Source organism: Colletotrichum spaethianum (assembly GCF_022836535.1).
Source record: "Colletotrichum spaethianum MAFF 239500 DNA, contig02, whole genome shotgun sequence".
Taxonomy (NCBI): domain Eukaryota; kingdom Fungi; phylum Ascomycota; class Sordariomycetes; order Glomerellales; family Glomerellaceae; genus Colletotrichum; species Colletotrichum spaethianum.
Genome location: NW_026054772.1, coordinates 738,712 through 766,445, shown reverse-complemented (window position 1 = coordinate 766,445; position 27,734 = coordinate 738,712). Strand labels below are relative to the sequence as shown.

Here is a 27,734-nt window from a genome sequence, read left to right as displayed (position 1 = left end):
TGAGGCAAAGTCTAAACTCGCTTTGGCCAACCAGCCAGCCAACCTAGGCCAACTCATCGCGACAAAGCTTACCATATGAACCCATATCCCTCTCTCTTCTGTCACTATTCGAATGCCCAGCAGCTTCAAATAGTACGGTTGATCTCGAGAGCACATCGCTGTGAACCCGGACATCGTTCATTTAGATCCCTTCGTTGATATCAGCCATGAACAAAACAAGCTCCAGTCACCAGATCAAGTACCTGGCGATACTTACATCCATCGTCTTCATTTGGCTGCTATGGCATCTCGACATCCGCCAGGAAGTCGCCGAGAAGGCCCGTAAGATCACACACCCAAGCACCAGCTACAATGGCCACACCGCCAGCGAGGTCCTTCCTCCCGAGAAGGCTGCCGAGTACTGCGATCATTACCGCCTCAAGCCGGCCGACTACAACCTGGTCCGCAAGCGCAAGGTGTTCGATCTGCTCCTGATCAACACTGAGGTTGAAATGCTCGAGGTCCGCATGGGTCAAATGGCTCCGTACGTCGACTACTTCGTCATCCTTGAGTCTGACAAGACCTTTACCGACCATCCCAAACCGCTGTATATCAAGGAGAACTGGGACCTCTTTAAGCCGTGGCACAATAAGATGATCCTGCGGACCATGGATCTCGAGGCTCTCAAGGACGGCTCGACTTGGGACCGCGAGGCCAAGAGCCGTAATGCCATGTACGAGCAGGTGATTCCCTCGCTCGTGGGTGAGCAAGCTGCCGCCTTCGACGACGTTCTTATTGTGTCCGACGTCGACGAGATTCCCAAGCCCGAGATCCTCCGCGCATTGAGGAACTGCAACATCCCGCCGCGTGTCACCATTCACTCCAAGATCTACTACTACTCGTTCCAGTGGCTCGCCCGCAACGACTGGACGCATCCCCAAGCCACCGTCTATCGAGGTGCCGACACCGTCCTACCTGATGACCTCCGTAGTAACGCCGACGATCATCACTTTAACCACGGCGGCTGGCACTGCAGCTACTGCTTCAGCACGATTGAGGAGATGGCACAGAAGATCAACTCGTTCTCGCATGCAGAGTTGAACAAGCCCGAGTTTAAGGATCCCAACTGGATTGTTGATGTTTCCCGGCGTGGACTAGACATGTGAGTCTGATGGTCGTTGGCATGGATATCACTAACACAAAGCAGTTTCGGCAGAGGCGGCTCCAATTTCGACCGCGTTGAAACAAACCACGACGTGCCGGACTACGTCAAGCATAATTCGGACAAATTCAGATTTCTGCTCGATCGCGACCCACCTAGTGGAAACTTCAGGGATTACACACCCCAGTCGAAGTCGGCATAGTGATGTTTGCTTGGTCAGGCGGCCAGAGGCGTTTGGTGTTGATACCTACGGGAATATACAGATATTTCCTCATACGTACGGGTAGTTTCGCGGGCGTCCAGCTCCGCACAAGTTTCATAATCAAAAGCCTTTCGATTCAATACAGCATTGGAAAGCGTGGTGCCATTAACGGATTAGACGTGACGTTGCCAGGATCGACGGCATATGCACAACCCCCAGCTGTGACAGAAATCGAACGATGCTCCAAATGATATATCAGAGTTTCCCCTCGCGAGATCCACGAGACCTTTCCGAAACGTTGCCCGCTCATGTTGGACATTTGTCCCTCATTTAGTAGAAGCCATGCCTGTCACAGTTGTGAGAAGCTATTCGAGGTCTCCCATCGTAGTCGGAAAACTTGAGCCTCATAGGGTGAACGCCATCACGTGGGTGCGTCTGCTGGCGTGGGTGGATGTGACAAATGCTCGAACCTCCCACAGCCGTGTCTAACAGTGACCCCTCTCAAAAACTCAAAGGTCGGGTTTCTGCGTGAGCGAGGGAGCAGAGTGCTAATGCGGGTGGACTTTCCAAAGTTGCCGGTGAGAGATTGCAGGCAGCCTCTACATCTCGGCTCATTTCATCCACGGATGGTAGCGGGCATGATATCTTTCCATACGGGGGGTTAGGGGCAGGAGTAGGTAGGTACCCAGATGACTGGTACTAGGTGCTGCCATCTCAAGTCCCGGCTTTTGAAAAGCTGATCGTTGTTGCTTCCGGTGCGGAGCCTCACACCTTCCTGGCTGCCAACACTGGGAGCCGCGGCAGGGTTCTGGGTCGTTCGGACGCGTCCGTAAGCGCTGTTTCCAACAGGTGCCATCTGCCTTGGTCCCGTCCCGGCAACCGCGTGAATAAAAGTAACTACCTGCTTTCTGTCGAGCTCACGGGAGCGAATGGCTACTGCCGAACGAGCATCACTGCCAACTCTCAAGTGTTGCGACTTCGCTCGAGGAAATGCTAACCATCATGCTTGGCCTGTTGCTACTGCACCAATGTCTACACTCCCACAAATGCCATTGTAAGCCAATGTGAATAGAGTCACAAGATCCCATTTACGATACCATTTCCCCCAAACCCTATCCCATACTGAACGCCACCACCCAAGGCACCGAGCCGAGAAAAACCGCAGAGCCAACCAGAAGACCAAGCTGCATCTACCGACTCCTGCTTCTTCGACGGCTGCGGCTCCGGTCACGTCTGTCCCGCCTCGAAGAAATGCTCCCATCTCTGCGGCTGCGGCGGTCACGATCTCGGTCTCTGTCTCTGTCTCTATCTCTATCCCGGTCTCGCCGATCCCTGGACCGGTCCCTATCACGGTCTCTGTCGCGATCGCGGTCCCTCCTGTCTCTGTCCCGATCCCTATCACGATCACGGTCCCGATCGCGGTCCCGGTCCTTGCCGCGACTACGGCTGCGAGATCGACTTCGGCGACGGTCATTATCATCTCGGGCTAGGTCGTGAGGTCGCTCTCTGTCCCTACCGGGTGGCACGTAGCGGTCAATTTCATCCAGATCGCGTTTGCGTTTGGCTTCGGGAGATCGCTCCCCTGCGCTTCTCTTGTCGTCGATTCCAGGGACTGGCATGCCCTTCTCCCGGGCCTCCCGCTGTGCGGCGAGGTAGGCCTTGGCCTCCTTTTCTCGCTTGCGGACCTCCTCCATCTTCGTGGCCTCCTTGTCGTCCTTGTCTTTATCCAGCCGGGATGACGACCGCATGGCTGATGAGGCGGGTCTCGATCTGGATCGACTCCTGCGGTCACGATCTCTCGTCCGTTCAGGAGACCGATCACGACGAGTGCGGGAGCGACTGCGATCGCGACGGATAGACTCTCGGCGGTCGACCCGTGGAGACCTGCTACGGTCTCTTCTTTCAGCGCGGGTCCGAGAGCGGGAGCGAGACCTGTCTCTTCTAACGCGTGAGCGGCTGCGGTCTCTGGTGTCGGTACGAGGACGGGACCGGCTCCTGTCACGACGATCCGTCCGAGTGCGCGAGCGACTTCTGTCACGCCTGTTAATGCGGGCACGATCTCGGCTGCGATCTCGGCGGTCGCGAGACCTAGAGCGGCTCCTGTCACGTCGGTCGTGACGTGTGCGAGATCTGCTGCGGTCACGTCGGGAACGTGTACGTGATGGAGTCCTCTCTCGTCGCTCAGGTCGAGTCCGGGATCGACTCCGCTCCCTTCTTCTTGAACGTGACCTGTCACGCCTTTCGCGGGATCGATCACGCGGACGGGGTGACCTTGACCGACGATCACGTCTGCGGCGGTCATCATCATCCCTGCGGCGTCTGTCGTCATCGTCCTTTTCTCGTTCTGCTTTCCCGGTGGCACGCGAGCGGCTGCGACTTCTAGCCTTGTCCGCCGGTGCATCAGCCTTGGGTGTCGCGGCAACGCTGGCGTCTCGTGCTTCCGTCTTAGGCTCGGCTTTCTTAGATTCCGGGACCTTGGGCGAGTCACGCGAGGAAACCTTCTTGAAGGGCATGATGGCGGAAGCGGGGGCCAGCTTTCTAGGCGGTGGCGCCAGCGCTTCATCAATTTCCAGCTCGGGCTGCTTCGCCGTGACACGCTTGCTCTCGCGCAGGAGGTCTGCGAGAGCCTCCTGCTCGAGCCTTTCAAGCTGCTCCTTTGAAAGCTTCTGTTGAGCCTCTTCTGACTCTTCGTGCCGCTCCTTACGCTTTCGTTCGCGTTCTTCACGGCGCTCCCGATCTCGCTCGTCGCGGTCTCGGTCTCGATCTCTGTCCCTTCGGCGACTGCGACTTCGGCTCCTGTCGCGGTCTCTATCCCGGCTCCGCTGCTTGTCTCTCTGCCGGCGGCGCTCTTCCCGCTCAGCCTCACGCTCAGCCTGGAGCTTTTCTCTAGCGGCTCGTCTGGCATCTCTTTCGGCCTTCCGTTGGGTCTCGGCCTTCTCGCGCTCCTTTTCAACCTTTTTGCGCTCTTCCCTCGCGATCTTGCGTTTCTCTTCCTCAATGGCAAGCTCCTTCTGTCGCAGTTCCTCGCGAACCCTCTCACGTTCGGCTCGCTTCGCCATTGTTTCCGCGTGATAATCTTCGTCCGTCTTGGCTCCCCGTTGTTGCTCGGCGATGGCCTCTTCCTCGCCAATGTCATTGCGCCGCAGCTGGCGCATGCGCTCTTCAATCGCGGCCCTATCGATGAGTTGTGTGATGACCTGCTCGGCCTTCTGATACACGCCGGATCGCTCGAGCGCGCCGTCTATAAGAGCAGCCGCCTTGCCTCGCTCAAGTGTCAGTAGTTGTGCCGGGTTGCGTTCGACTTCTTGTTCGGCGACCTCGAGAATGGCTTTTGTGACCTGGGCTTCGTAGTCCTGCATTTGTTAGTTGTGAACATCGTCAAGAGATGGTAGCATACGCTTGCTGCAAACTTATCCCAAACCTCCTTTCGAATGGCATCGTAGCCTCCCTTCTTCTTGAAGCTATGTGCCAGCGACTCGATGGCTGCTCGGGTCGCGGACGGCAGAGGGAGGTCGGAGGCCTTGTATTTTTTGGGCGCAGGAGGGGTTTCGGTCGATGCCATCGCAGGGTCGGCGGATGAGGCAGTAGCCATCGCGGCAGGAAGGGTGGAAGTCGCCATCGTGTGGTGGCTTCAATCAGCAGGAGCGCCGGGAGTCTTGTGAAGCGTCGCAAATGGTGTTGCTGGCACAACGTCGTCGCATGCGTTTGCGGGTGAGCCAGCGCGATCAGTGGCAGCAATCAAGCAGAGGCAACTGTTTGCGCGGTGGCCATGAGTTATTCGAAGATGAGCCTGCGAGCGTTGATGATGGGTGCACCTTGGAAGGAAAGATTCCAGAACCCTTGCCCCCGGAGACGCGTTGGGAAGTCGCCAAAGGAACCGATTTCTCGAAGTGCAGGTGCAATTCAGTGGAGTCGGCAGGGGGAGGTCAAAAATTTAGTGGGGATTGTATCACTGAGCATCTGATGACCTTAGCGCTGTGCCTGCCGTGGGACATTTGAAGTGTACAACAGCTCGTTCATCTGAACAGGTTTTCAGTCCGAAGTCATAGGAAGACAGGGTCACTTGATATCAAGGGCAAGTATGGAGGGAATAATGAACCTCGAGCTCTGTGTCGGCGATGGAATTGCGTTTTTTTCTGTATGCCAAAAACTATGGGCAAGTTTCAGCTGCACGCCTGTGTATTCGAACTACTTTCAGTCAAAGTCTTTTGATACTGAGCAAGACTGGAGGGCAGAAGGAAGTAACCCTGGGTCTGTTCAGGTTTGCAGCTCAAACGACTGTACCTATCCTACTCTGCTGGACTCCATAGAGACGACTCGGGCCAAAATTGATGGTCGATCTCGCGTGGAGGGCTTCGATGGGACCCTGCAGCGAAGCCCAAGGGTTTTCGACAAAAGAAGTTCCGCATCCTACATGCTACCCCTCTTTGAGATACCCCGAGGAGTAAAGAACCGAGGGTTCATCGTTCCGTGACTGATGTTGACAGCCATCTGTCCAACGCCAGGCGAGATGCTGTCTCGTTCAAGCCGCAAGATGAAACCATCTCATAGGACATAGGCCATCAGTCGACCATCCCTCGTCCTTTGTCACTGTCACAACTCTTCCGCCGGTCATATGGCATAGCCAAAAAAGCACCGTATTGATATTAGTGATGCTAAGTAGCCATCGGAGCCCAAACGCCAACAAGCACCGCTCCAACCCATTGCCCCTTACTCCTTGACCAAGAATTCCTCAATATCCTTGTCCTCATCGTCCTCCTGCAACTCGGCCAAACGCTTCTCCTCAACGTCAATCATCTTCTTAAGCACCTCGCGCTGCCTCCTGCGCGCCTTCTTGCCCCACTCGGTAGCTGTCGTCGATCCGGCGGCTTCGACGGCCTCGTCATCGCTGTCCTCGGGGATCTCGACCTGCCCACGCAGTGTGTTGGGTTGGACCTTTGGTTTAGGGCCCAGCCACTCATCCTCGGGCTTGGTCTCGTGCTGCTTCATCTGCGCACTGCCTGCCAACTTCATCAGGTAGGGGCGGAGGAGGCAGTAGGCACCGACAATGATGACGAGACGAATCCACTTCTCGGTGCTCATGCCATCGAGCGTGCCGCGCAAGTTGGTACTGAAGCGCGTCCAAGCAATGTTGAGGAGGTTCAAGATGGTGGCCATTTTGGTGGTGGGTGGTTGCGGTAGTGTATTTCGTGGGTTGTGGGTTAAAACTGCTCGCGGCTGGGCTGTATGGGTACTCGCAAGGCGTTTGTCGGCCGTAGGTGCGATGCGCCTTAGATGGAGCTGCTGAGAGGAAAATAACAAAAGAAATCGGAGATGCAGAATGGTAGGCCGAGGCCGAAGAAAATGTCGCGACGCTCGAGGTCGGGCCGCACGGCGTCAAAATTGCGCTCAGAGGCCCCACGTGGGGAGCCCGCTAAATTTGGCCAATTGACGGCACAGCATTGGAGAACGCTGGAAGCTCGGCGCTGCCGCCCAAGGGTCTTTCAGGGATGTTAGTGATGTCACAGCGCGTTGTTGCTGCGACAGAGTCTAAGACAGTGCAGCTCTTAGTTCGTTGCAGGAAACCCCGTGGGAAGTGGCCCAGAGACTATCTGTCTAACATTAAATCTTGGGGAACTGTGCACGGAATGATGATGAGGGCATCAGTGTCATTGTCGAATGCTTAGGAGCGAGGCTGCGTGTAGATGCATTGAAAGTGCTATAATGCTTAGTCAGCCGGTACACGAGCCTGTCGCGACATCATGTGATATCCAGCCATCATTGACTGATTAATATTCCTAGAAGCGACAGGTATGTTTCGCGACTCCAGACTATGAACTGGACGCCTCTTTTATCGACTTGAATTAGTACTCGACAAAAGAACGTTCGAGAAAATCCATCCTTCTGCGGGTCGGTGACACATCTGAACGACTCCCCGGCATCGAAACCCCCGCGACGCGTCTGTCGCGTAAAGTGGGAAACGCAGAGCATCCTTGGCACCTCTTGTCTCAACCACAACATCATGGCAGACATGGCCAGCGAAGACGAGCGCGAGGTAATACATCCAAGATACACTATTGAACCTCTCTAACATTACGATTAGCGTCTCAAAGCCGCGCTCTGGTTCGCAGTCGGCAAGATTGTTGACGAGGAGTCCATCAAGCAGGACTGTAATGCCACGCCGCAATTTATCGGTGCGCTGACCGAGATGGTGTGGGCCCAGATTGGTGAGATGGCTTTACTTGAGCACCAAGGGCTACAGATGCTAACCAGCCCCAGAATCCGTTGCCGGCGACTTGGAAAGCTTCAGCCGGCATGCACGGAGGACCACGGTGACCACGGATGATGTGGTGTTACTGGCACGAAAGAACCCTGATCTGCTGGATATTGTTCGCGGTTTTGTCGACCAGAAGAAGGCAGACAAGCAGATTAAGGGCAAGAGTAAAGAAAAGCGGTGATCGTCTGCTCGAGATAGGGAGAGTGATGTATGAGGTGTACTATTGATACCCTAAAGTTATGAGTTTTATGAATCGAACCAAGTTGCCCAAGGAGAGACTATGCCGTGACCAAAGTAGCTGACTTTCGAGGTATCTCATAGTGATGAACTCCTAACGCCGACCTTATAATCCTTCCCGATGATGTTTTAACCTCAACGCCCTCTACCCCCAGATATTCAGACTTGCCCTTGTCGTCTCCGTTCTTCCGCCGCCTCAGCCTCCTCAATTTCATTGAAAAGCTTCCACTCTTCCTCTGTCAGATGGAACCACTGAGCAAGCCCCGTAATAAGCGCCCACAGCTCGCCTGCAATCACCAGATGGAGAAATTCCAGCGCGAGGAAGTTTGTAACACCCCTCATCGTCATGCCGCTGAAGATGTTGGTGTCGTGGATGTCAAAAGTGGGGAGGCCCATCCGCTCGCGGTAGGACCTGGCCACCAGCCGCAACGCGACAGCTTCGTAGGGCGAAACCAAGACATAACCTGAGATGACGGTGAAGATGTCAGAGGCCAAGCAAGCTGGTAGTCTGGTCAGCATAGTGTCCATGTACTGCACCGAGGCGCCGTAGCCGGAGCCTTCGGGGCCTGTGCTTGGCCGCAGCTCGGCGGACCACAATCCCGGGGGGGCGTCGGTCGAGTCTGTGGCTTCAACGTCGAAGCTGATCAGAGTTGCACTGACGCCCCCATCCTCTTCGTCATCGCTGCCATAGTCATCTCCGCGGGCGGAAAATGCGCTCGGTCGACGGACTGCCTGGATCGGGGCTTCGTTGGGTGAATCCGCTTCGAGAGGGATCTCCTCAGGGGCTTCCTCGTGTCCAGTCTCAGAAAGGGGCTCAGGCTGCAATGGTTCTATATCAGGCACCAGCTCTGTAGTCTCCTGGATCGGCGCTGAAGGCGGGGGTAGTAGCGGTGGAGGCTTGCGATGGTGCACTGTGTTCGGCAGTCGTCCATAAAACTCCTGCCATAGATGACCAGTAACCTCTGTCCAGATCTGACCCCAGATGACATATGATGCGAACGGGATGGCATTCACACACCATGCACCGGCGTACTGCGCCAGCGAAGCTATGCTTAAGTCTTTGGGAGGTGCCGGAGCTGCAATGGGAGACGAGGGTGATCCGGGGACGAAGAAACTCAGCGATGGAAACCATTTACCGGAGGGGATGATATCTAGCCTTTGGAGGAAGACATAGAGTTGCAGATGCACGCGAATGTATGACAGAGCAGTGTTAATGTAGCGGTTCTTCCGTGGGAAGGGGTAGAACCAGTACGTGGCCATCTTAAAGACGTGACCGCCAAGAAAGGTTGGTAAACCGGTCAGAAGGGCGCTTGATAATGAGCGTTGTTTCCCCTCATGTTGAAGAAGCTCAAAGAAGGAAATGTCGGCGTAGCGCTTGTACAGGAGGATGCGCAGTCGCATGCCGTTGATGCCCCAGACGCCGGCGATTTCCAGAGCTCGCCCAAACCGCAACAGCCGCGTACCGACAGCATCTTCATAGTTGAAGTATCGCCGTACGGAGTCGACCTCTGCGGAGGAGGGGGTGTTGTCTGGCTCTGCGACGCCAATAACCTGCATCACCTCGTTGTGAGAGCGGACCATGTCGCGGTTCATTCGTTTCGTTTCGGGGTTAATCGGGCGCCCGCGGTTGTCGTATTGCTGTATGGGTGCGCGGGGGTCGTTCTCGCCTTCACCATCCACCACGTCGTCGAATGGTGAGCGGCCCTGTAATCAGTCAGTGTAGATCGGTACGCAAGCAAATGATGCCTACCAGGGCCTGCGCGGTCAAGGGACCGAGCCTCGTCATCTTGGGTGAGTATGTGCCGACCGCATGTAGGCGACAGAGAGCCTGTTTTTTGTGATGTTCGTGGTGTGCCGAAGGAACACTAGACCAAGTCCAAAAGATCAAATGCCAAAGATTTTGTTGGTACCAGCAATCGAATGCGATGATCTTCAAGCTACCTAAGGTGGAGTTGGAGCTCTTGCATTTGAGTGGGTCCGATTAGATAGGGACTATCGATAAGGAAGTCCAGAAATTTTCTTTGGCGGGATGGAAACCGCGGCTTGCCGCTCATTGTGGTTTGATCGTATTGCTTCTACAACCTGCAAAATGGCGAGCAAACAACCTTTCAAGACGACTTTTGAGCCGGAGCGGGTCATCCGACCGATATTTACAGGCGGATCTGTCGCTTTGGACAATGGTGCCAAAATTCTGGCCACGCCGCTCGGCGAAGACGCTATCCTAACGAACCCCTCCAACGGGAAGCACCTGGCAAAGATTGAAGGAGTATGCGCCCCAAGACCTTTCAATCGACATATGCTGATGATTACAGGATGGCGAACAAATATCGACTCTGAGTCGTATGTCTAACCTCTGTACGATCGAAATATGTTCTAACATTCACAGTAACGCCCTCCGGCTCCCACCTCATCGTCTGCTCGCGATCCCTCTCGATGAAGATCTACGCCCTTAAGACCACCGAAGACGGAACGATAGAGGCCAAGCTCACCCGCTCACTGAAGCCCCACGGAACGCCAGTCGTTGTCCTTGCCGTCGACCGAACAAGTACCCTCCTTGCGACTGGTGGAACAGACGGAGCGATCAAGGTCTGGGACATCGCTGGTGGTTTCGTTACGCACACCTTCCGCGGGCCCAGCGTTTTGGTGTCAGCGCTGCACTTCTTCGAAGTTGCGGCGCGCTCGAGCGAGGGCGAGGTTGAAACGGCCGTAAAGAAGGGCAAGAAGTCGAAGCAGGCGGAGGAGGTCACTGCGACGACCAACTGGCGGCTCGTGTCTGGCAGCCAGGACGGCAAGGTACGGGTGTGGGACCTTCACAAGCGCGCAGTTATTGCGAATCTCGACTCGCATGTTTCGAATGTCCAAGGCCTGGATTACTCTCCCGAACAGCACGCTATTGTGTCAGCAAGCAGAGACAAGACGATCATTTGGTGGGATGCAAAGTCGTGGAAGATCCGCAAGGTCGTGCCGTGTCTGGAGCTCGTCGAAGCTGTCGGGTTCGTCGATGGTGGCCGTCTAACCTACTCGGCTGGTGCCAAGGGCTGCCTCCGTATCTGGGACACCGATACTGGCCGGGAGTTGACGAAGGATCAGCCTGCAAAGGCCGAAGCGGAGAGCATCGTCAGTGTCGTGTCGCACCCCGAGCTACCCTTCATCCTATGCGTCCAGGTCGACCATACCTTGGCGTTGTATAAGGTGCCGGAGAAGAACAGCATTGAAGAGTCTATGTTGGAGCCTTTCAGGCGGATATCTGGAACCCACGACTCAATTATTGACCTCAACTACCTCCTGCCTGACCGCTCGCTCCTTGCCCTGGCAACGAACGCCGAGGATATCCGGATTGTGTCTGTCAAGGACTCCGAGTCGACATACTTCGGCCAGGACTTGGCTTTGCTCAAGGGCCACGACGACATCATTGTCTCCTTGGACGTTGACTGGTCCGGCTACTGGATTGCCACCGGTGCAAAGGACAACACCGCTCGCCTGTGGCGTGTCGACCCCGCGAACAACTCCTTCACATGCTACGCCACATTCACTGGTCACACGGAATCGGTCGGTGCTGTCGCACTACCGAAGCAACCCCCTCAAGAATCATCAGCACAGTTCAAGGACCCCCTTAACCATCCCCCGCCGTTTCTTTTCACTGGCTCTCAGGACCAGACCGTCAAGAAATGGGAGATCCCCCGGGAGGCGCAAAGTCGTAAGGGAGGATCTCGCGCCGTCTTTACCAGGAAAGCGCATGACAAGGACATCAACGCCATGGACGTCCACTCTACTAGCCAGCTCTTTGCGTCCTCATCGCAGGACAAGATGGTCAAGATTTGGTCGGTGGTGGAGGGTGAAGTCCAGGGCATTCTGCGCGGCCACCGCAGAGGTGTGTGGTCGGTTAAGTTCGCCCCCTCCGGCTGCCCTGCGATCCAAGGCGACGAGGGCCAAGTTGCCGGCAAGGGCGTTGTTCTCACTGGCAGTGCCGACAAGACCGTCAAGATCTGGAGCCTGAACGACTACACATGCATCCGCACGTTTGAGGGCCACTCCAACAGCGTCCTCAAGGTGGTCTGGCTCAACATGCCTAAGCCTGAGGGCAAGGGAAAGAAGCAAGTGCAGTTCGCCAGCGCGGGCAGCGACGGCCTTGTCAAGGTCTGGGACGCCAACTCGGGCGAGACGGAAACGACGCTCGACAATCACGAGGACCGCATCTGGGCCCTTGCCGTGAACTCGGCAGACAACACCATCGTGTCGGGCGATGGCGACTCCATCGTCACTTTCTGGAAGGACACCACGTCCGAGTCGCAAGCCGCGGCTACTGAGGCGGCGCAGAAGCTAATCGAGCAGGAGCAGGAGCTCGAAAACCACATTCACCACGGGTCCTACCGCGATGCCATCGTGCTCGCTCTGCAGCTCAACCACCCCGGGCGTCTGCTGAGCCTGTTCACGTCCGTCGTGACTTCCGCCCCCGAGCCCGGCAGCCTGTGCGGTCTGAAGGCGGTCGACCAGGTCCTGGCGACGCTTTCTGACGAGCAAATCTTCACGCTCCTACTGCGGTTGCGTGACTGGAACACCAACGCGCGGACGGCCGCGGTAGCCCAACGCATCCTCTGGACCCTTGTCCGTAGCTACCCGGCGTCCAAGTTCTCGAACCTCTCGGTAAAAGGCGCGCGCGGGCAGAAGAGCCTCAAGGAGGTGCTCAACGCGCTCAAGGTGTATACAGAGAGGCACTACAGGCGGACGGACGAGCTAGTTGATGAGAGTTACCTGGTGGAATATACCCTGCGGGAAATGGACAGTCTCGCGCCTGCGATAGAGGATGTGGTGATGGAGAATGTCGTAGGGGCGGAGGGCGATGCCGTCATGGCGTGATGTGATAGATAATTGTAAAGGTCAATCAATGTTATAGAGTTGCATTTCTTGGGCTTATTAACATGAGTCTATATGCGTTTGCTTGGGTCATGTTTGGTGTCGTGGTGTTGCCACGCATCTATATGTTCGGTCCGTCCTTCGGTTTCGGTCGTGAGGATAAGGAAAGACCTAGCCCAAGCCTTCCTGCAAATCTCCAAGGGTTTTGCGTCAATGCCGGCAGGATTCTCGAACCTGCTGCTCCTGCGTCCCACACTTCCCTTTCTGAAGCCGTCCTGACGGGCGAGTCTTCATCTACATCGTTGTCCTCTGAACCTCTACCTGCGATGTCCCCTAATCCCCCCTCTGTATCTTCCTCTGGCTCGTTCGAATCTTCCCGTGAGCCTTGCATGGAGTTTCCGTCCATGCTTTTCATGGCCTCTTGTTCTGAGTCTGCATCGTCCTCTCGCTTTGGACCTATATCATTCCCCGAACCTTCTTCTGTATCCTCCTCCAATCCGTTCGTGTCTTCCCACGGGTCTCCCTCGGAATTGTCATCTTGGCTTTCTTTAGCCTCTTCTACCCACCTTGATAAGGCCTCGAAGGAGCTGAGTGTGCGAGGATGATCCCAACCAACGTGTCTCATTCGATTGCGAGCGCATTTTCGCATCAACCGAATTGCATCCTTCCGCCTGCCCTGCACCCACCAACAGCGGGCTACTGTGCTCTCTGCTGCTAGAGTTTCGGGGTGTGTTTCTCCTAATGCTTCCCTACTTAGCTCTAGCAGTTGTGTATACAGCTCCACTGCTTCTTCGAACCGGTCCTGATAGTCATAGACGTGCGCCAGTTCCGCTATGCTTTCGAGCGTATCGCGATGGTCTTCTCCAAGCGTCCTCCTTCGTATTTCCAATACCTGTAGGTGTAGTTGCCCCGCCTGCTCCCAGCAGTCTTTCTTCTCGTAAGCCATCGCCAGATCAAACATGCTCATCAGAGTATCGGGACTGTCTTTCCCTAGTATCCTTCTCTGTCCCTCTACTGCTTCGAGGAGTAGCTGTTCTGCCTCTTCAAGCCGGCCCTGCCTCAGATACACCAGCGACAGGTTGTACATTGTAATCAGCGTATGGAGGTGATCCTCCCCAAACAAACCCTTAGTAATGTCTAACGTCTGTAGACGCAGGTGTTCCGCCTGCTCGAGCCGACCTTGTTCCCCGTACACTCGCGCTAAACTATCCATAGTGCTCAGCATGTCAGGGTGCGCTTCACCCAGTACCCTTTTGTCAATCTCCAATATTTTCAAATACAGGCTTTCCGCTTCCTTTAAGCGCCCCTGCTTGACATACACATCAGCTAGCAAATGTGTACTATCTAGCAGCCCACGGTCCTCCTCATTTGGACCGCTTTTCTCAACCAAAAATAAGCATAGCTTTTCGGCTTCCTGGAGGCGACCTTGCGTATAGTATACCTGGGCGAGATGGTGCGTGGTAGCCAATGTACCGTCGTAATCTTCGCCCATCAGTCTTTTCTCCATCTCTAAAGTAGGCAACAGAAGCTTTTCTGCCTCTTCTACCCGCTCTTGTGCTTGATATATCCTCACTAAAAGGTTTACTATCCGGAAAGTTGTTGAATGTTCTTGCCCGTGAACGGCCCTCGCCAAAGTTAGTGCACGTTTCTGATGCTGCTCCGCATCTGAATATTGCCCTCGATAGAAAAAATAAGCAGCCACGTTGTGCTCGAGATATGCAGTTGCTGTTTGCTCCTCTCTAGAGTATGCCCTTGCGCGCCCTATGACGGCCAGCGCATGAGGAAGATACTTCAGACACAGTTCCCGGTTCTCGTGGCTGCCATATGGATATGCTCGATCTACTATCTTGAGAGCATCTCGGGCGAAACCTGCCATCATCTCCTTTCGAAGCAGCCATTTGTGCGTCACTAATTGCACTAGGCGATGCATATCATACGTGTCTTCAGCTGCCTTCGAAATGAAGGAAAAGGCTTGAAGGGTCCCCAAGGCTGTTGTGACTTCTTCTTCAACTTCAGTGTCATCTCTGGAAGCCGTACTAGCCGCAATATCGGAGGTTGCATCAGAGGTGGCATCGGAGGTGACATCGGAGGTGGTATCGGAGGTGCCATCAGAGGCGACATCAGAGCCAACTTCGCTGTCCGAAGTCTCTTGGCGTTGCTCGTAACAGTAGTTGCGAACAAACTCTCCCGGAATGGCTTGACGGTCGAATATGCTGATGAGAGACAAGACCTTACCTGCTAGCGGATGTCGCTGCTCGATTTGGTTGAACGAAATCATCCAGGTGGCCGTCAGCGCATGCGGGGTGTTCGAATCTCTCCCTACCGTTTCGAAATACGTGCTCAACTGGCGCACAAAACTCGAGTCGCTCTTATCCAACAACTGGACGTACTCGCCGATCGAGAGTGAGTTCATGAGGATGAACGAAGCAGCCTGTGCGAGCGCCAATGGCAGATACTCGAGTCGAGATGCAAGGAGTATTGCATCTTTAGGAGAGATATCACCGTCCCCAAGCAAGGAGCACAATAGCTGGTGTGCCTCGGGCTCGGTCATCTTCTTGACCTCAATTGGTAGTTGTCCACGGGTCAGCCCTAGTCCGGCCTGCTTATTCCTCGTCGTAATGAGAACAGATCCATGAGCACACTCGGGGATATAGCGACCCAGGCCTCCTTGTGATGTCAACGGCTGGGCATCGGCACCAAAATCATTTTCCCCAGCCTTTGGCGGGAGGAAAAGGTCCTTGTCATCGGCGTTGTCAATGACCAGCAACCACTGGCCACTCCGCTTGCTCTCCAACCACTCCTTCACAAGGACAAAGATGTTGGCCGAAGCATCGTTGTGACCGGGAATGTTGCACTCTTGAGCTATGGAGGTGAAGGCCTGGCGAAAGCGCTGATGGTTACTTGCATGAACCCATAGTACGGTCACTTCTGGGTAAGTCTCTCGCAGCCAGTAAGCGTAGGCCAGCGCGATCTGGGTTTTCCTTCTTTGGTGTCAGTAACTGTCGGCAGATGTAAAGGGATATCCATACCCAACACCGCCAAGGCCCTGAAGTGCCAGTCTCGTACGTGGCTTCAGGGCAGTCTTGTTCTGGTCCTTCGCGTGGCCAAACTGTTGTTTGATACGATCGAGAATAATGTCCCGACCCACGAAGTCCGGATTTTCGACGTATGGAACAATGACTATAGTGTTTTAGCAAAGCCGTGTACAGTGAGTGCATGAATGGTGACTTACATTTTGGTTGAGGCATCTCATTTGCCTTGTTCTCTATTACCCGGGCATCAGATTTTGATGTTGACGCAAACTGTCTAAGTAGAGCCTTGGTCGCGGAGGCTGCCGTTGCAGCAGCAAAATCCTGCCAATACTTGTTTTTATGGCTGTCGGCATAGTCACATACGCCCTTAACGATGATACATGGTATCTCGTTCCATACCCCAGCGCCCTCCATCTCGAAGGCAACCAGACTGTGCTCCCTTGCAATGCTATCGCGATGCTGCCCTGATTTCATGACTGTGTCTCCTGATCCGATCTGGCCAACAAAAACCCGAGGCCTCTGGGATTCGGCAGGAGGTTGCTGCTTTCCCTGGCCTTGCAGACGCTTTCTGTATACTTGGTGGCGGACGTCGCACTTGAGCTCTTCACACGGCGCCTTTGCCGCTTTGTCACAGATATAGGATTCATTGCAACCGCATTGTTGTTGCTCTCGGTGTCTGTGTAGATAGTCCGACCGAAAGAGTATGTCATCGACTCTGGGTTGGCTATAATCAACATCATAGCCATCGTTGACTGCCTTCCGTTGGACTTCCGCCAGATTCTGCGAAACCTGCCGCTGCAATTCTTGTCGTTTCCTGTGCGTCTCGAATGCTATGAGGAGTGACCGAATCTCCTTGTTGGGCCTTCCAAGACTGTCCCCGATGGTGTCTTTCGGTGCGAACTGGCCGGGATACTGTCGTCCCAAATCGTACTGGACGACGCTGTTGCTGACAATCACATCCCCAAGAAGGACCTCGTTGGTGCCATCTGTGCTGGGGACGCCGCCACATATGCCACAAAGAAGGGCCAATCTGAGCTCTTGGTAACTGGAGCGAAGACTGGATGTTGCGCTTGCCGCGTTGACCTTTCCCATGCCTGAGAGAAGAACCAGAACGACGTTATGTTTGCCGATACGGCCTAGTGTATAGGTGTTTGGATCCTCAGCAGCCTTTCCAAGATCGTCTTCAAGGCCGGCCCAAGTCTCATCGTAGGCCAACACAGCGGCATCATATTCGAGCGGAAGAGCGCATATCACCGCTACGTGGAAATCATCGCGGCGGCTTGGGCGATGTGTCGCCATCGCAGATTGTCATCAAGGGCAGAATATTACCTTGGTCGAAGTAGCTCCTCCGATGCAACTTGACGGAGTTAAGCCAGTCAAAGCCAACGTAAGATAAGCAGAGGTTGTTATCCTGAAGAGAGCATTCAGCCCCCCACCATCAGACAAGGCTGCACTTGATGCGTCCCAGTTGGGTGTCGTCTCGGGTCGAATGTCATTGGACAGTAATGTTGATTGCGCCACTCATGTGCATATCTTACGTGCGCTCTGAGATTGAGTCGATTGCTGCCTCTCGGCAGCTATCCGATCACACCACGAGATATCATACTGTAAGCCATGATATGTCGATCGTTGTTTTATCACATTGTTAAGTCGTGATACTGTCCTCTTGACCGATGTCGTCGCATGGAGTTACCTCCTAGAAAGAATCGCTGTAAACAAGCTCTGGGCGTGGCAGCCCAAAGCGGGGGTGTGCGCTTATCACTGTAGACTGGCGACTTTTTCCAGCCTTACAATCGCGGCTGGGAAACACTGCTCCATACACGCCTTCAACCTCAACCTTCAGCCTACGAAAACCGTTATCGACAGCTGATACCCCCACACACCATACACACACAATGACACACAGGAAACGCCATGCAGAAGAGCCTCTCGATGAGCTTGCTGGTATAGACTCTCCTGCCTCCAAGCGTTCGAGAACCGTCGACTCCCTCATCTCGAATGGATCCCTCGAAAATGGCCATGATGGCAATGCAACACCCACAAACGAACCACAACCTGCCGACGACAGCGACGTCGACGAAGAAACACCCCTCCAGGTTCCGACTCGCCAATCGGCGCCGACAGATGGCTATGACGACCTCTACCTTGACACGATAGACCGCAACGTGCTCGATTTCGATTTCGAGAAGCTGTGCTCCGTTAGCCTGTCCAACATCAACGTTTACGCGTGTCTCGTATGCGGGCGCTACTACCAGGGCCGCGGGCCGAAATCGCATGCCTATTTCCACGCCCTCGATGAGAACCATCACGTCTTCATCAACATGCAGACGCAGAAGGTGTACGTGCTCCCCGAGGGCTACGAGGTCAAGTCTAAGTCGCTCGATGACATCAAGTTTGTGTCGGATCCACGGTATACGAAACAGGAAGTCGCCGTGCTTGACAAGCCGCCACTGCGTGCCTCGTTCACGCTGGCTGGCAAGGAGTACGCGCCGGGGTTTGTGGGCATGAACAACCTCAAGGAAAACGACTACCTGAATGTCGTTGTGCAGGCTCTTGCGCACGTCGTGCCATTGAGAAATTTCTGTCTCCTGGAGGATTTATCATCGCGATCGGAATTGGCGAAGCGTTTTGGCATTTTGGTGCGCAAGATTTGGAACCCGCGCGCCTTCAAGGCACATGTGTCCCCGCACGAACTGCTCCAGGAGATCTCGCTGCTGTCGAATAAGCGGTACACTCTGACGGCGCAGTCCGATCCGGTGGAGTTTCTATCGTGGTTTCTGAACAACCTGCATCTGGGGCTGGGTGGGTCAAAGACGAAACCTGGGAGCTCTGTTGTTCAGCGGATCTTTCAAGGCAAGCTCAAGGTTGAGTCGCAGGCGATCACAGCGAGGGCTGATGCGGGCGATCGCCTGCGGTTTGAAGATGCCGCTGTCTCGGTGGCAACATCACGGTTTATGTTTTTGACCCTTGACCTCCCCGCAGCGCCTCTCTTCCAAGACGAACTCGAGAGGAATATCATCCCGCAGGTGCCCCTGACAACAATTCTATCGAAATACGACGGCATTCACGCGCAGGAGCACCTCGCACAACGCAAGCGGTATCGCCTGCTGCACCCCTTGCCCCCATACCTCGTCCTCCACGTCAAACGCTTCAGTCAGAACAAATTCGTCTCGGAGCGCAACCCCACGATCGTCACGTTCGACCCGCGGGGGCTCGATGTAAGCCCATATGTGGAGCCGAACCCAGGCGAATGGCCGCCTGGCGAGCCCATCTGGTACGACCTCGTCGCCAATGTTGTGCACGAGGCCGTCCGCGCCAAGGAAGATGTCGCGGATAGCGGAGAGGAGCGCAAGACTTGGAAGGTGCAGCTTAAGGACAAGGGACGCGACGAGTGGGTGTCGTGTCAAGATTTGTTCGTTGAGAAGGTGCAGAGCGAGCTGCTGTACCTTGGCGAGACGTATTTACAGGTTTGGGAGAGGCGGAGGACGCCAAAAAGGGCGTGATGTATGAATAGAGCAGCAAACAGCAGCGCCATCACGGCGAAACAGACATCACTGGCTCATTCGTAGTCATTGAGACTATCATACGGTCAGATCGCGCAGCTGGCATAAGCCATGCGCCCAGATCGCAGTAGTGTACACCTCGAGGGTCAAACCAATCCAGTACCACCTGTCGCAATCCATAAAACGTGACCGCTAAACGTTGACCGCTGCCCATTCCGCCGCCCCCCGTCACTTTCGATCCCGTCTCCGAGATCGACAATCCAGAAAAGGGAGCCTTTCGGCACTCCATATGTCCAAACCCGATATTCCTCATCCCAACAAGGTGTATTTTTGTCAGAGTTTCAACCCGAATGCTATGAAGATCCGCCGCAGGGGACCTGATAGTGTACAAATAAACATCAAAGATGGCTTGGAAAAAATGCAAGAGGGTGGCGTTCCGTGGGAGGTGGTGCTCAGGACGCGGCGGGCTTCTGCTCTTCGGTGGCTTGCTTGCCGCGCTTGTCGTGCTGCTTCTCGCGGCGGGACTCCTCGATGGCGGCGCGGTGCTGGATGCTCTCGTCGTGGGACTTGAACTCGAACTGCGTGTTGGGAGGGCACTTAAGGTACGCCTTCCACGTTTCGCTGCGACGGTTAGCTGCGTTCTGTGTAGGGGTTGAGACGACCTACCGGATCCTCAACACGCGGCCACCGGTCGAGCGCGTCCAGATGCTGATGATGTCCTCGCCGTTGCGGACGCTCACGACACCACCGCAGACCTCCTCGCTGGCGTCAATGAAGGCCTCGCCGAGGAGTGCAAACACACTGTCCTCCCAGTATCGGTCGACGATGCCCTTCTTAAGGCGCAGCACCCACTTGCCGCCGCTTCTGTTCTCCTCGTCCTCCCAGATGGGGCGGATGCCCCTTTTGAAGAAGTGGTATTCCCATCCGACCGACAGCTCGGATGGGCGCTTGAGGTGCGGGTAGCCGACCCAGAACTCCTCGACGGTGTTGCAGTGGATCATGGGCGTCAGCGACTTGGCGTACTCCTGGTACGGCTGGCCCTTGGGTTGGGGCGGCCGACACCACGTCACCCACTCGTACTTGAGGGGGTGGACGCGGAGCGTCTCAGAGGATGTCCGGGTCGATACTGGCTGGGAGCCCAGGGCCTTCTTCTCGGGGATGGAGGCAACGGACGGGGCTTTGGCCGCCGAGTCGTGCGACGACGTCGCGCCAGCAGGCTTCGCACCGATCTTGCCCATGGCGAGGTCGAACGGATTGCCTGGGGACTTGGGCGTCTTGGCGGATCCGAAGGAAGCGAAGGCGCCGGAGCCCAGACCGAAGGCGTTGGCCGCACCCGCCGTGGGTGACGCCATGCCACCGGCGCCGGGGGTCGTTACGTTGTTGAAGGGATTTGACTTGCCGCCGTGTGAGGACGTATCGCCGCCGAATCGCTTGGCAAAAGAGCCGTTACGGCCGGCGTCACCGCCCGGCGCGGGACTACCATTTGTCGAGAGTGAAAGCTTGCCAGAGCTGCAAGGTCAGCGGTGAGGATGTGGGGGAAACGCAGGAGACTCACTTTGTGCGGCGGGTCCATAGGTTGTTATCCATGGGGACTGCTTTCGACGACTTCCGGGTTGAAAAATGTGTTTTTCTTCAATCCCCCGATTCTGCAAGGGCGGCGGCACCTTGGTTTGGGGTTCTGGTCGCAGTTGTGGCGGCTGGGACGGGTGGTTGAGTGGTACGCGATGAGGTCGGGATAGCGGCGGCGGGCGGGCGGGCGGGCGGGCAGGGCAGTCGATGAGGGCCTGGTGCAGGGGCTTCTTGGATGGCGGTTGGAGCAGGCGGGAGAGCTTCGGTGCGAGGAGATCGGGGTTCTTAGTGGAGGATGCGTCGGTGGTATCTCGAGGGATGCGGTGTTGCGGGTATTACAGGTGCTTGGTGTTGAGAGAGATGTGGTAAGGCGGCAGAAGAAAGGCGAATTATCGACTGATGGAGAACAATGAACAGCTTGAAGAGAAAAAAAATAATACGGATACTTGATGCCCCATCCTTCTTGACCTTAGTCGTCACCTTGTTATCGATGGCGGATACAGCGATAGCGCCTCGCTTAGCCCAGGTTAGCCTTACCCCTGATGGGTCCACCTGAGCCGCTGGCCAATAAGAAGCGGCTGTGAAAAGGCGGGCACGCTGGAACGGCGTACCATAGTGAGGTCACAGCGAGTGGCCTCGGGGCTGGGGACGCCCATGCCGCCCGTCGTCCACTGCATTGGGCGCGAGGGGGACTGCCCGACGTTTTCTCCATTTGCATTTTTCGGATTGGTAGGTGCGTTGATGCATACACCAAGCCCAACAGCGACCTCCATCAATCTGCCCGCCGGCACTTGAGACGATGTCTTGCTGTCAAAAGACCCCGTAGCCGTCGGATGGGGAAGTCCAGAGCGTACATGGCCTGAAACAAACGCCGACTTGCCTTGCATTGGAGGCAATGGAGTTGATGGAAGCAGTCGAGACCTGCTGTTGTGCACGTCAAAGCCTCACCACGGCGACCAGAGTACAATAGCATCTTCTTGAACCTGATATCATAATCTCTGCCAGTACCACCAGTGTAAGAAAGGCACCACGTGGTGTACCTGAGAGACGTCGTCTGGTTGGCCTACCCCGCCATTTACTCGGCCCACACCCCTGGCAGCGCCGGTGCACAGTGCATCCACGTCCCCTCCAATTCCTGCCCGTCATCCAAAGAAAAGAAAGTCCATTCACGACGCGACGCGCTTACCTCACCCAAGATCGGCATCAACGTCAACTCGAGCATCCACCGACGTCGATTGCAAATTCACCAACGTCGTCCTCGGCATGCCCCCAAACTAGTTTGTTGCCTCGTCATGGAAAAGTTCCTGCGGGAATGGAGGCAGGATGCCCTGAACAAGGCCCAGTACGATTCCGCCATCTTCATCGGCGACAAGCTGCTGGCCCTGACGAGTAGGTCATGGTGACAGTTGACAGACCGTCGCTAACGTGCTTCGCAGACGACGACAAGGACGCCTTCTGGCTGGCCCAAGTGCACTTCGCAACCGGCAACTACACTCGCGCCCAGACATTCCTCGCCAAACAAGACCTCGTCGCCCGCAATGTTTCCTGCCGATACCTCGCTGCACACTGCCTCGTGAAGCAATCGAGGTTCGACGAAGCATTGGCCGTTCTTGGCGAGCGGAACCCGACCCACCTCATCAACAATGCGAGCAACAAGCGGAAGACGAACACGGCACCCCTGGGACGGGCGGTAGGCCACAGAGGCAGGATGGCTCGCGATGATGCCGCCGAGGAGGAAGCTACAAACAGGAAGTACGAGGCCGCCATGTGCTACCTACGGGGTATCTGCTACGCCAAGCAGAACGCCTTTGACCGGGCCAAGGAGTGCTACAAAGACGCAGTGCGGATCGACGTGCAGTGCTTCGAGGCGTTCCAGCAGCTCATGACGAACGCCCTGCTGTCACCCGACGAGGAGTGGGCGTTTCTCGAGTCCCTTGACTTCGATGCAATCACCGTGGCAGGGGACGTTTCGTCATCACAGGAAGCGGCAGAGTTCACTAAAATGCTGTATACGACGCGGCTGTCCAAGTATAGGGAACCTTCGGCCTTCACCGCGGCGTGCGACTCACTATCGACACATTACCGGTTGGCGGATAACCCCGACCTTATGCTCGCCAAAGCCGATCTTTTGTACACGCAGTGTCGGTATCGGGACGCCTTGGCCATCACAGAGTCGATTCTTGAGGACGACAAGTACAACTTTAGTGTTCATCCACTGCACCTAGCATGCTTGTATCAACTCAAGATGAAAAACGCCCTGTTTTTGGTATCTCACGACTTGGCGGACAACCACCCGGAGGAGCCCTGCTCGTGGCTGGCTGTCGGCATTTACTACTTTTCGATTGACAAAATCGCGGAGGCGCGACGGTATTTCAGCAAGGCCAGCATGATGGATGCGCACTTTGGCCCTGCTTGGATCGGCTTCGCACACACGTTTGCCGCTGAGGGCGAGCACGATCAGGCCATATCGGCATACTCAACAGCGGCGAGGCTATTCATGGGTACACATTTGCCACAAGTGTTTTTGGGCATGCAGAACCACGCACTCAACAACATGACGTTGGCTGAAGAGTTTCTCAAGACGGCATACGGTCTTTGCAAGACGGACCCGCTGCTGTTGAACGAAATGGGCGTTGTCAAATACCATCAGGATAAGCCGCAAGAGGCTGTTCAGTTCTTTCGGGCGGCATTGAAAATTGCCGCCGAGATCGACTCAGATCCGCAGGCTTGGCTGTCCCCGAGAACGAACCTCGCACACGCGTACCGTCGCCTGCGTCTCTGGAAGGATGCACATATAGAGTTTGACGAGGTCCTGCGCCAGGGGGGTAAGGATGCTGCTATTTTTTGCGCCAAAGCGCTCATCTATCTTGAAGAGGGACGCCCTGAGAAGGCGGTTGTACCGCTGCACGAGGCGCTCGCCATTAATCCCCAGGACGGCATTGCCACAGAGTTGCTGAACAAGGCGCTAGAGGAGACATCGACGATTGACTTTGCAGATGGCGACGAGCTGGAGGCCTTTGAACAGGAGCTCGAGTTGGGAAAGGCCGCCGCCAGAGAGCGGGTGTCGAACAAGCTACCGAAGCTGCGGCGGGACGTCAAAGGCAAGGCCAAGGTCAGCCGGACGCGGGTACATGTAGACGAAGACGAGAAGGGGGAGGGCATGATGGAGATGACTGACGATGATTAGCCTGCGGGCACAACATTAAACATGGCGTCACGGTGGGAGAGGTTCCCAGCTATCGATTAAAAGTGATGGTTTAGACAGTAATGAGAAGTATGATCTCGATGTGTGGGTGGTATTGGGAAAGGGACAACTTCCATGCCCCCTTGTGGTTAGTCTGGTCTCTCTCGCTTAGTAACGAATGCCGACTCGTTGGTTGGCGTTCGCATTCGGCTCGTTAGTGTATTTTCGGAGCTGACGGACTCGGGGGAATTGATGGCTTCGAAGGCCGACCACGCTGATGAATGATTGCGGCGTTGATTAACGGCAAGCGATAAAGGCTGTACACCCCCATCATGAGATGCACTGGATCGTAAAGAAACCGTCAAGGTCATAATCCGTCGAGGGGAAAAAAAAGGAAATTTTTTTTTTTAAAATCTCTGCACATTGTACCCATCCTAGCATCACTAAAGTTACACATCAAAGTGCAGCAGCATCTTGATCATCGTCAGCTCGACAACCCTCACAGCATCAATCTGACTCGACACTCATCGATATGTCCCGCTATTTCCCACACGCGGCCTACGCAGAGGACCAACCCCTCGCCCGCACAATTCTGACAGTCCACGTTCTGACCCGGGGCTACACCACCGGCGCCGTAGTGGGTCTAGGAGTATCCGCCGTCGGCGGGCTCTACAACCGGCTCCGCGGCGCTAAAGCGTCGGCTCCGACCCCGCTCACCACAACACTGCGGTCTGCTCGACTCCTCCGCTCGACGGGCACAGCCAGCGCCGTTGGCTTAGGACTCATGGGTATCGCGCTCGTGGGGAGGATGCAGGGGCGCGATGACATTGAATGGCGCGATCGCGCGTGGCGGCTGATGGTGAACCAGGGGCAGCTGGAGACGGACGACTGGACGTATGGTGGTGCTGTGGCGGGGCTTGTTGCAGTTGCTGTGAGGCCGCAGTTGAAGACCGTTGGAGGGTGGAGGGTTTTTGCTGGCGCCACGGGATTGGGGAGTGTTGCAGGTACGGCTGGGTATCTGATTTGGAGGTATGGGCTTCATGGTGGGAAGCATGTCGAATATGCTGCTGTCGAAAAACCTGCGCTGTCAGGTCTGTAACGTGTATCGAGGCGTGTCAAAAATCGTCTTTTCAAGTCTACATGTTCTGTATCTCTAATCTAAATGCCCAATGTTAACGCCCATGCCCTTACAGTTTCTCTTTGCCGGCGGTTAGCTCCTCAATCTTGGCAAACTGGTAGTAGAAGTCCAGGCTCTGTGGGTTGAGCAGCGTTCCACTCGGCTTGATGTTGTGGCCTGACACGATCTGCTTTACCGGCAGCTCCACCTTCTTCAGGTTCACGGTTGTCTACTTTGTTAGCTGCTGCTCAGTCCCAAGACGAACGTCACTCACTGGTATCTCGGGCGTCTGGAAGACATATTGCGGCACGTGTCTCTTCGTCAGCTCCCTCTTTATGGCATCCTTGACCTCTGCTACCAGCCTTCGGTCAAAGGTCTCGCCCTCTCGCATCAGAAGAAACAACATAACGCTCTCGTCGTCATCGCTGGGTCTTCTCTGCCCAACACACAGGCTATCAACGACCCTGCTGGAAAAGTTCCGCTCAATGACGGCGTAGATCTCGGCGCTGCCGAACCGGATGCCGCTCGGGTTCAGCACGCCGTCAGCACGTCCCAGGAATGAGATGTTGCCCGTTTTGGGGTGGATAGAGCAGAAGTCGCCGTGAGCCCAGACGTGGTTGAAGCGGGCGAAATATGCCGAGTGGTACTTCGTCCCCGGGGTTGCTGAGGCAAAGCTTGTTGGGGACGATGACGTCGCAGCAGCATCTCCCCAGAGATAGCACGGAATGTTGGGAAAGGCGGCCGTTGCAACAAGCTCCCCAGGTGTTCCGTGGGGTACTGCCTTGCCCGATCCGTTCTGGAGTTGGGCATCGTAGATGGCAATGGGCACACCAAGAGAGGGGCCCTGTGTTCCGCCAACGTACACGGGGTCGAGGGGGTTCTCCATACCAAAACAGCCAGCCTATCATGTTAGCAAGGAAAAGCCGTGAACGGAAAACTCACAATGTCCGTGCCGCCTGAGAGATTAGCCAGATGGACGTGCTTCGGGAAGCCAGCATCGTAGAACCACTCAAATAACTGATTCGATAAAACCATGCCTGTGCTGGTCACGATCTGCAGCGAGCTGAGGTCTGTCACCTCCCGCGGGCTGATCTTGTTTTTGGCCACCTCGTACATCCACCTCGGGCTGGTACCTAGCTTCGTCACGCGCTGCTCCCCAAGGATCCGGATGAAGGACGTCAGATCAGGAACAAAGGGCGAGCCGTCGTACATGACGATGCGGGCCCCGGCCAACAACGCCGATACGTTACTGAGGTACATGATCCAGCCGGTGGTGGTGTACTGAAGACACACAGACTCTGGCGATATACTCTCGTGCAGACGCCCCTCTTTGAAGCTGCTCAGCATGACGCCACCGACGGTGTGAACGATGGCTTTGGGGATACCCGTCGTGCCGGAGGAGTAGTAGATGAGGAACGGGGCGTGGAACGGAATGCGAGTGAAGGGTGGCGGTGCGGATGGAGAGCCGAGGAAGCTGGACCATGTCTCGGTCTTGGATGAGGTCACTTCGTACGGTTTCGAGAAGCGCGGGATGGAGATAAGGCCGGAGAAGGAGGGACAGGAGCCCATTCCCGAGGCGACTTCGGCCATCTTGTCTCTTAGGTCGACTGTCTTGCCGTTATACACCGTGGCGTCGTCAAAGAAGATGAACTGGCCAGTCAGCAACGTCTTTGAACTGAGTAAGTGACGTACCTTGGGGTCGACCTGGGTGGTTCTCTGCAAGATGCCCTTGACGCCCATATCTGTCGACGAGCTGCTGAAGATGGCACCGAGCCAGGTCGCTGCCGTGAAGACAAGAAGCGTCTCGATGGAGTTGGCGCCAACAAGGACGATACGGTCTCCCTGCGTGACGCCCCGCGCTTTCATGGCGGCTGCTAGATTCCCCGCATCCTGACGAAGCTGTCCCCAGGTAAGGTTCCGCACGTCGCCTTGATTGCCCTCCCGGACCTCGGTGACGGCGACTTTATCGTCCTCCTTTCCAGCGGTGCCGTGGTGGTCGATGGTGTCGGAAGCATTTCGAGAGAAGAGGAGGTTCTCAGCCCAGTTCAGATGCACTCCAGGGAACCACTTAGGGACGGCGTCTATCGGCAGCGATTCGTCCACGACCGATGTCGGACGCCCCTCGTGAATGAAGTTGGCGTAGGTGAAAAGATGGCCGTAGAAGCTGGCGCGGTTGGCTACGGCCCAGTTGTGAAGGTCTTCAAAGGTCTGGGTTCGTGTCAGTGGAGGAGTTCTAAGGCTTGGGCGGGGGATCAAACCTTGATCTTGAGGTTGAAGGTAGAATTCACTGATTGCAAGAATCGGTACATTTGCGTGTTCTGGGGGTCCGGATGCTGCCAGAGCTTGCGGGGTATCTCGGCTGTGTCCATTGTTGAGGTCCCTGGACTGAATGATGAGAAGGGCGTTTGGTCAAAGGGATTTGGAGGTTGAGGAGGACGAGATGAAAGCCAGATGAGATGAGTCTGTGAAGAGGCTGGGGCCTTCGGGGGCCTTTGGGGTCGTCGGGGTTGGCGGTGCTTCCCCAACATTGTCTTGCCTCGGGCTGCACCACCGGGAGTGCGGGGTCAGCGGCCCGAGCCAACGAGCCGAGGGGAATAGCTCCGGGCCGCTTACGGCGGGCTAAGGACCCAGACTAGGAC

At 55.7% G+C, this 27,734-nt stretch overlaps 12 protein-coding genes across 12 annotated transcripts; 6 read left to right on the top strand and 6 right to left on the bottom strand.

Annotated features, from left to right (window-relative positions):
* Positions 1-206: 206 nt before the first annotated feature.
* On the top strand, positions 207-1,343 carry ColSpa_01097 (uncharacterized protein; the record flags this gene model as incomplete). Its single annotated transcript, XM_049267309.1, has 2 exons — positions 207-1,141; positions 1,187-1,343. 2 exons carry the CDS (start codon positions 207-209, stop codon positions 1,341-1,343), a joined length of 1,092 nt encoding a protein of 363 aa, XP_049123266.1.
* Positions 1,344-2,533: 1,190 nt separating this feature from the next.
* ColSpa_01096 (uncharacterized protein) lies at positions 2,534-3,037 on the bottom strand (the record flags this gene model as incomplete). Its single annotated transcript, XM_049267308.1, has 1 exon — positions 2,534-3,037. One exon carries the CDS (start codon positions 3,035-3,037, stop codon positions 2,534-2,536), a length of 504 nt encoding a protein of 167 aa, XP_049123265.1.
* Positions 3,038-3,065: 28 nt separating this feature from the next.
* Positions 3,066-4,962, bottom strand: ColSpa_01095 (reticulocyte-binding protein 2 a; the record flags this gene model as incomplete). The annotated part of the gene is given in 4 exon segments (XM_049267307.1): positions 3,066-3,125; positions 3,136-3,614; positions 3,625-4,696; positions 4,741-4,962. Coding segments are annotated over 4 exon segments (1,833 nt in total).
* Positions 4,963-6,053: 1,091 nt separating this feature from the next.
* On the bottom strand, positions 6,054-6,500 carry ColSpa_01094 (PGA2-like protein; the record flags this gene model as incomplete). The annotated part of the gene is made up of 1 exon (XM_049267306.1): positions 6,054-6,500. The coding sequence occupies one exon, from the start codon at positions 6,498-6,500 to the stop codon at positions 6,054-6,056; it is 447 nt and encodes a 148-aa protein (XP_049123263.1).
* An 844-nt stretch (positions 6,501-7,344) lies between these two features.
* Positions 7,345-7,780, top strand: ColSpa_01093 (centromere protein S; the record flags this gene model as incomplete). The annotated part of the gene is made up of 3 exons (XM_049267305.1): positions 7,345-7,377; positions 7,426-7,549; positions 7,602-7,780. The coding sequence occupies 3 exons, from the start codon at positions 7,345-7,347 to the stop codon at positions 7,778-7,780; spliced, it is 336 nt and encodes a 111-aa protein (XP_049123262.1).
* Positions 7,781-7,995: 215 nt separating this feature from the next.
* On the bottom strand, positions 7,996-9,622 carry ColSpa_01092 (uncharacterized protein; the record flags this gene model as incomplete). The annotated part of the gene is made up of 2 exons (XM_049267304.1): positions 7,996-9,540; positions 9,587-9,622. The coding sequence occupies 2 exons, from the start codon at positions 9,620-9,622 to the stop codon at positions 7,996-7,998; spliced, it is 1,581 nt and encodes a 526-aa protein (XP_049123261.1).
* A 303-nt stretch (positions 9,623-9,925) lies between these two features.
* Positions 9,926-12,693, top strand: ColSpa_01091 (putative U3 small nucleolar RNA-associated protein 18; the record flags this gene model as incomplete). The annotated part of the gene is made up of 3 exons (XM_049267303.1): positions 9,926-10,102; positions 10,149-10,176; positions 10,223-12,693. 3 exons carry the CDS (start codon positions 9,926-9,928, stop codon positions 12,691-12,693), a joined length of 2,676 nt encoding a protein of 891 aa, XP_049123260.1.
* Positions 12,694-17,617: 4,924 nt separating this feature from the next.
* Positions 17,618-19,225, top strand: ColSpa_01090 (putative N-acetyltransferase; the record flags this gene model as incomplete). Its single annotated transcript, XM_049267302.1, has 1 exon — positions 17,618-19,225. One exon carries the CDS (start codon positions 17,618-17,620, stop codon positions 19,223-19,225), a length of 1,608 nt encoding a protein of 535 aa, XP_049123259.1.
* Positions 19,226-19,677: 452 nt separating this feature from the next.
* ColSpa_01089 (eukaryotic translation initiation factor 4E type 2) lies at positions 19,678-20,812 on the bottom strand (the record flags this gene model as incomplete). The annotated part of the gene is made up of 3 exons (XM_049267301.1): positions 19,678-19,846; positions 19,892-20,734; positions 20,781-20,812. The coding sequence occupies 3 exons, from the start codon at positions 20,810-20,812 to the stop codon at positions 19,678-19,680; spliced, it is 1,044 nt and encodes a 347-aa protein (XP_049123258.1).
* Positions 20,813-22,086: 1,274 nt separating this feature from the next.
* Positions 22,087-23,981, top strand: ColSpa_01088 (anaphase-promoting complex subunit cut9; the record flags this gene model as incomplete). The annotated part of the gene is made up of 2 exons (XM_049267300.1): positions 22,087-22,183; positions 22,231-23,981. 2 exons carry the CDS (start codon positions 22,087-22,089, stop codon positions 23,979-23,981), a joined length of 1,848 nt encoding a protein of 615 aa, XP_049123257.1.
* A 529-nt stretch (positions 23,982-24,510) lies between these two features.
* Positions 24,511-25,077, top strand: ColSpa_01087 (uncharacterized protein; the record flags this gene model as incomplete). Its single annotated transcript, XM_049267299.1, has 1 exon — positions 24,511-25,077. One exon carries the CDS (start codon positions 24,511-24,513, stop codon positions 25,075-25,077), a length of 567 nt encoding a protein of 188 aa, XP_049123256.1.
* An 88-nt stretch (positions 25,078-25,165) lies between these two features.
* Positions 25,166-27,464, bottom strand: ColSpa_01086 (acetoacetyl-CoA synthetase; the record flags this gene model as incomplete). Its single annotated transcript, XM_049267298.1, has 5 exons — positions 25,166-25,324; positions 25,370-25,996; positions 26,038-26,763; positions 26,788-27,303; positions 27,354-27,464. 5 exons carry the CDS (start codon positions 27,462-27,464, stop codon positions 25,166-25,168), a joined length of 2,139 nt encoding a protein of 712 aa, XP_049123255.1.
* Between the last annotated feature and the right edge of the window lie 270 nt (positions 27,465-27,734).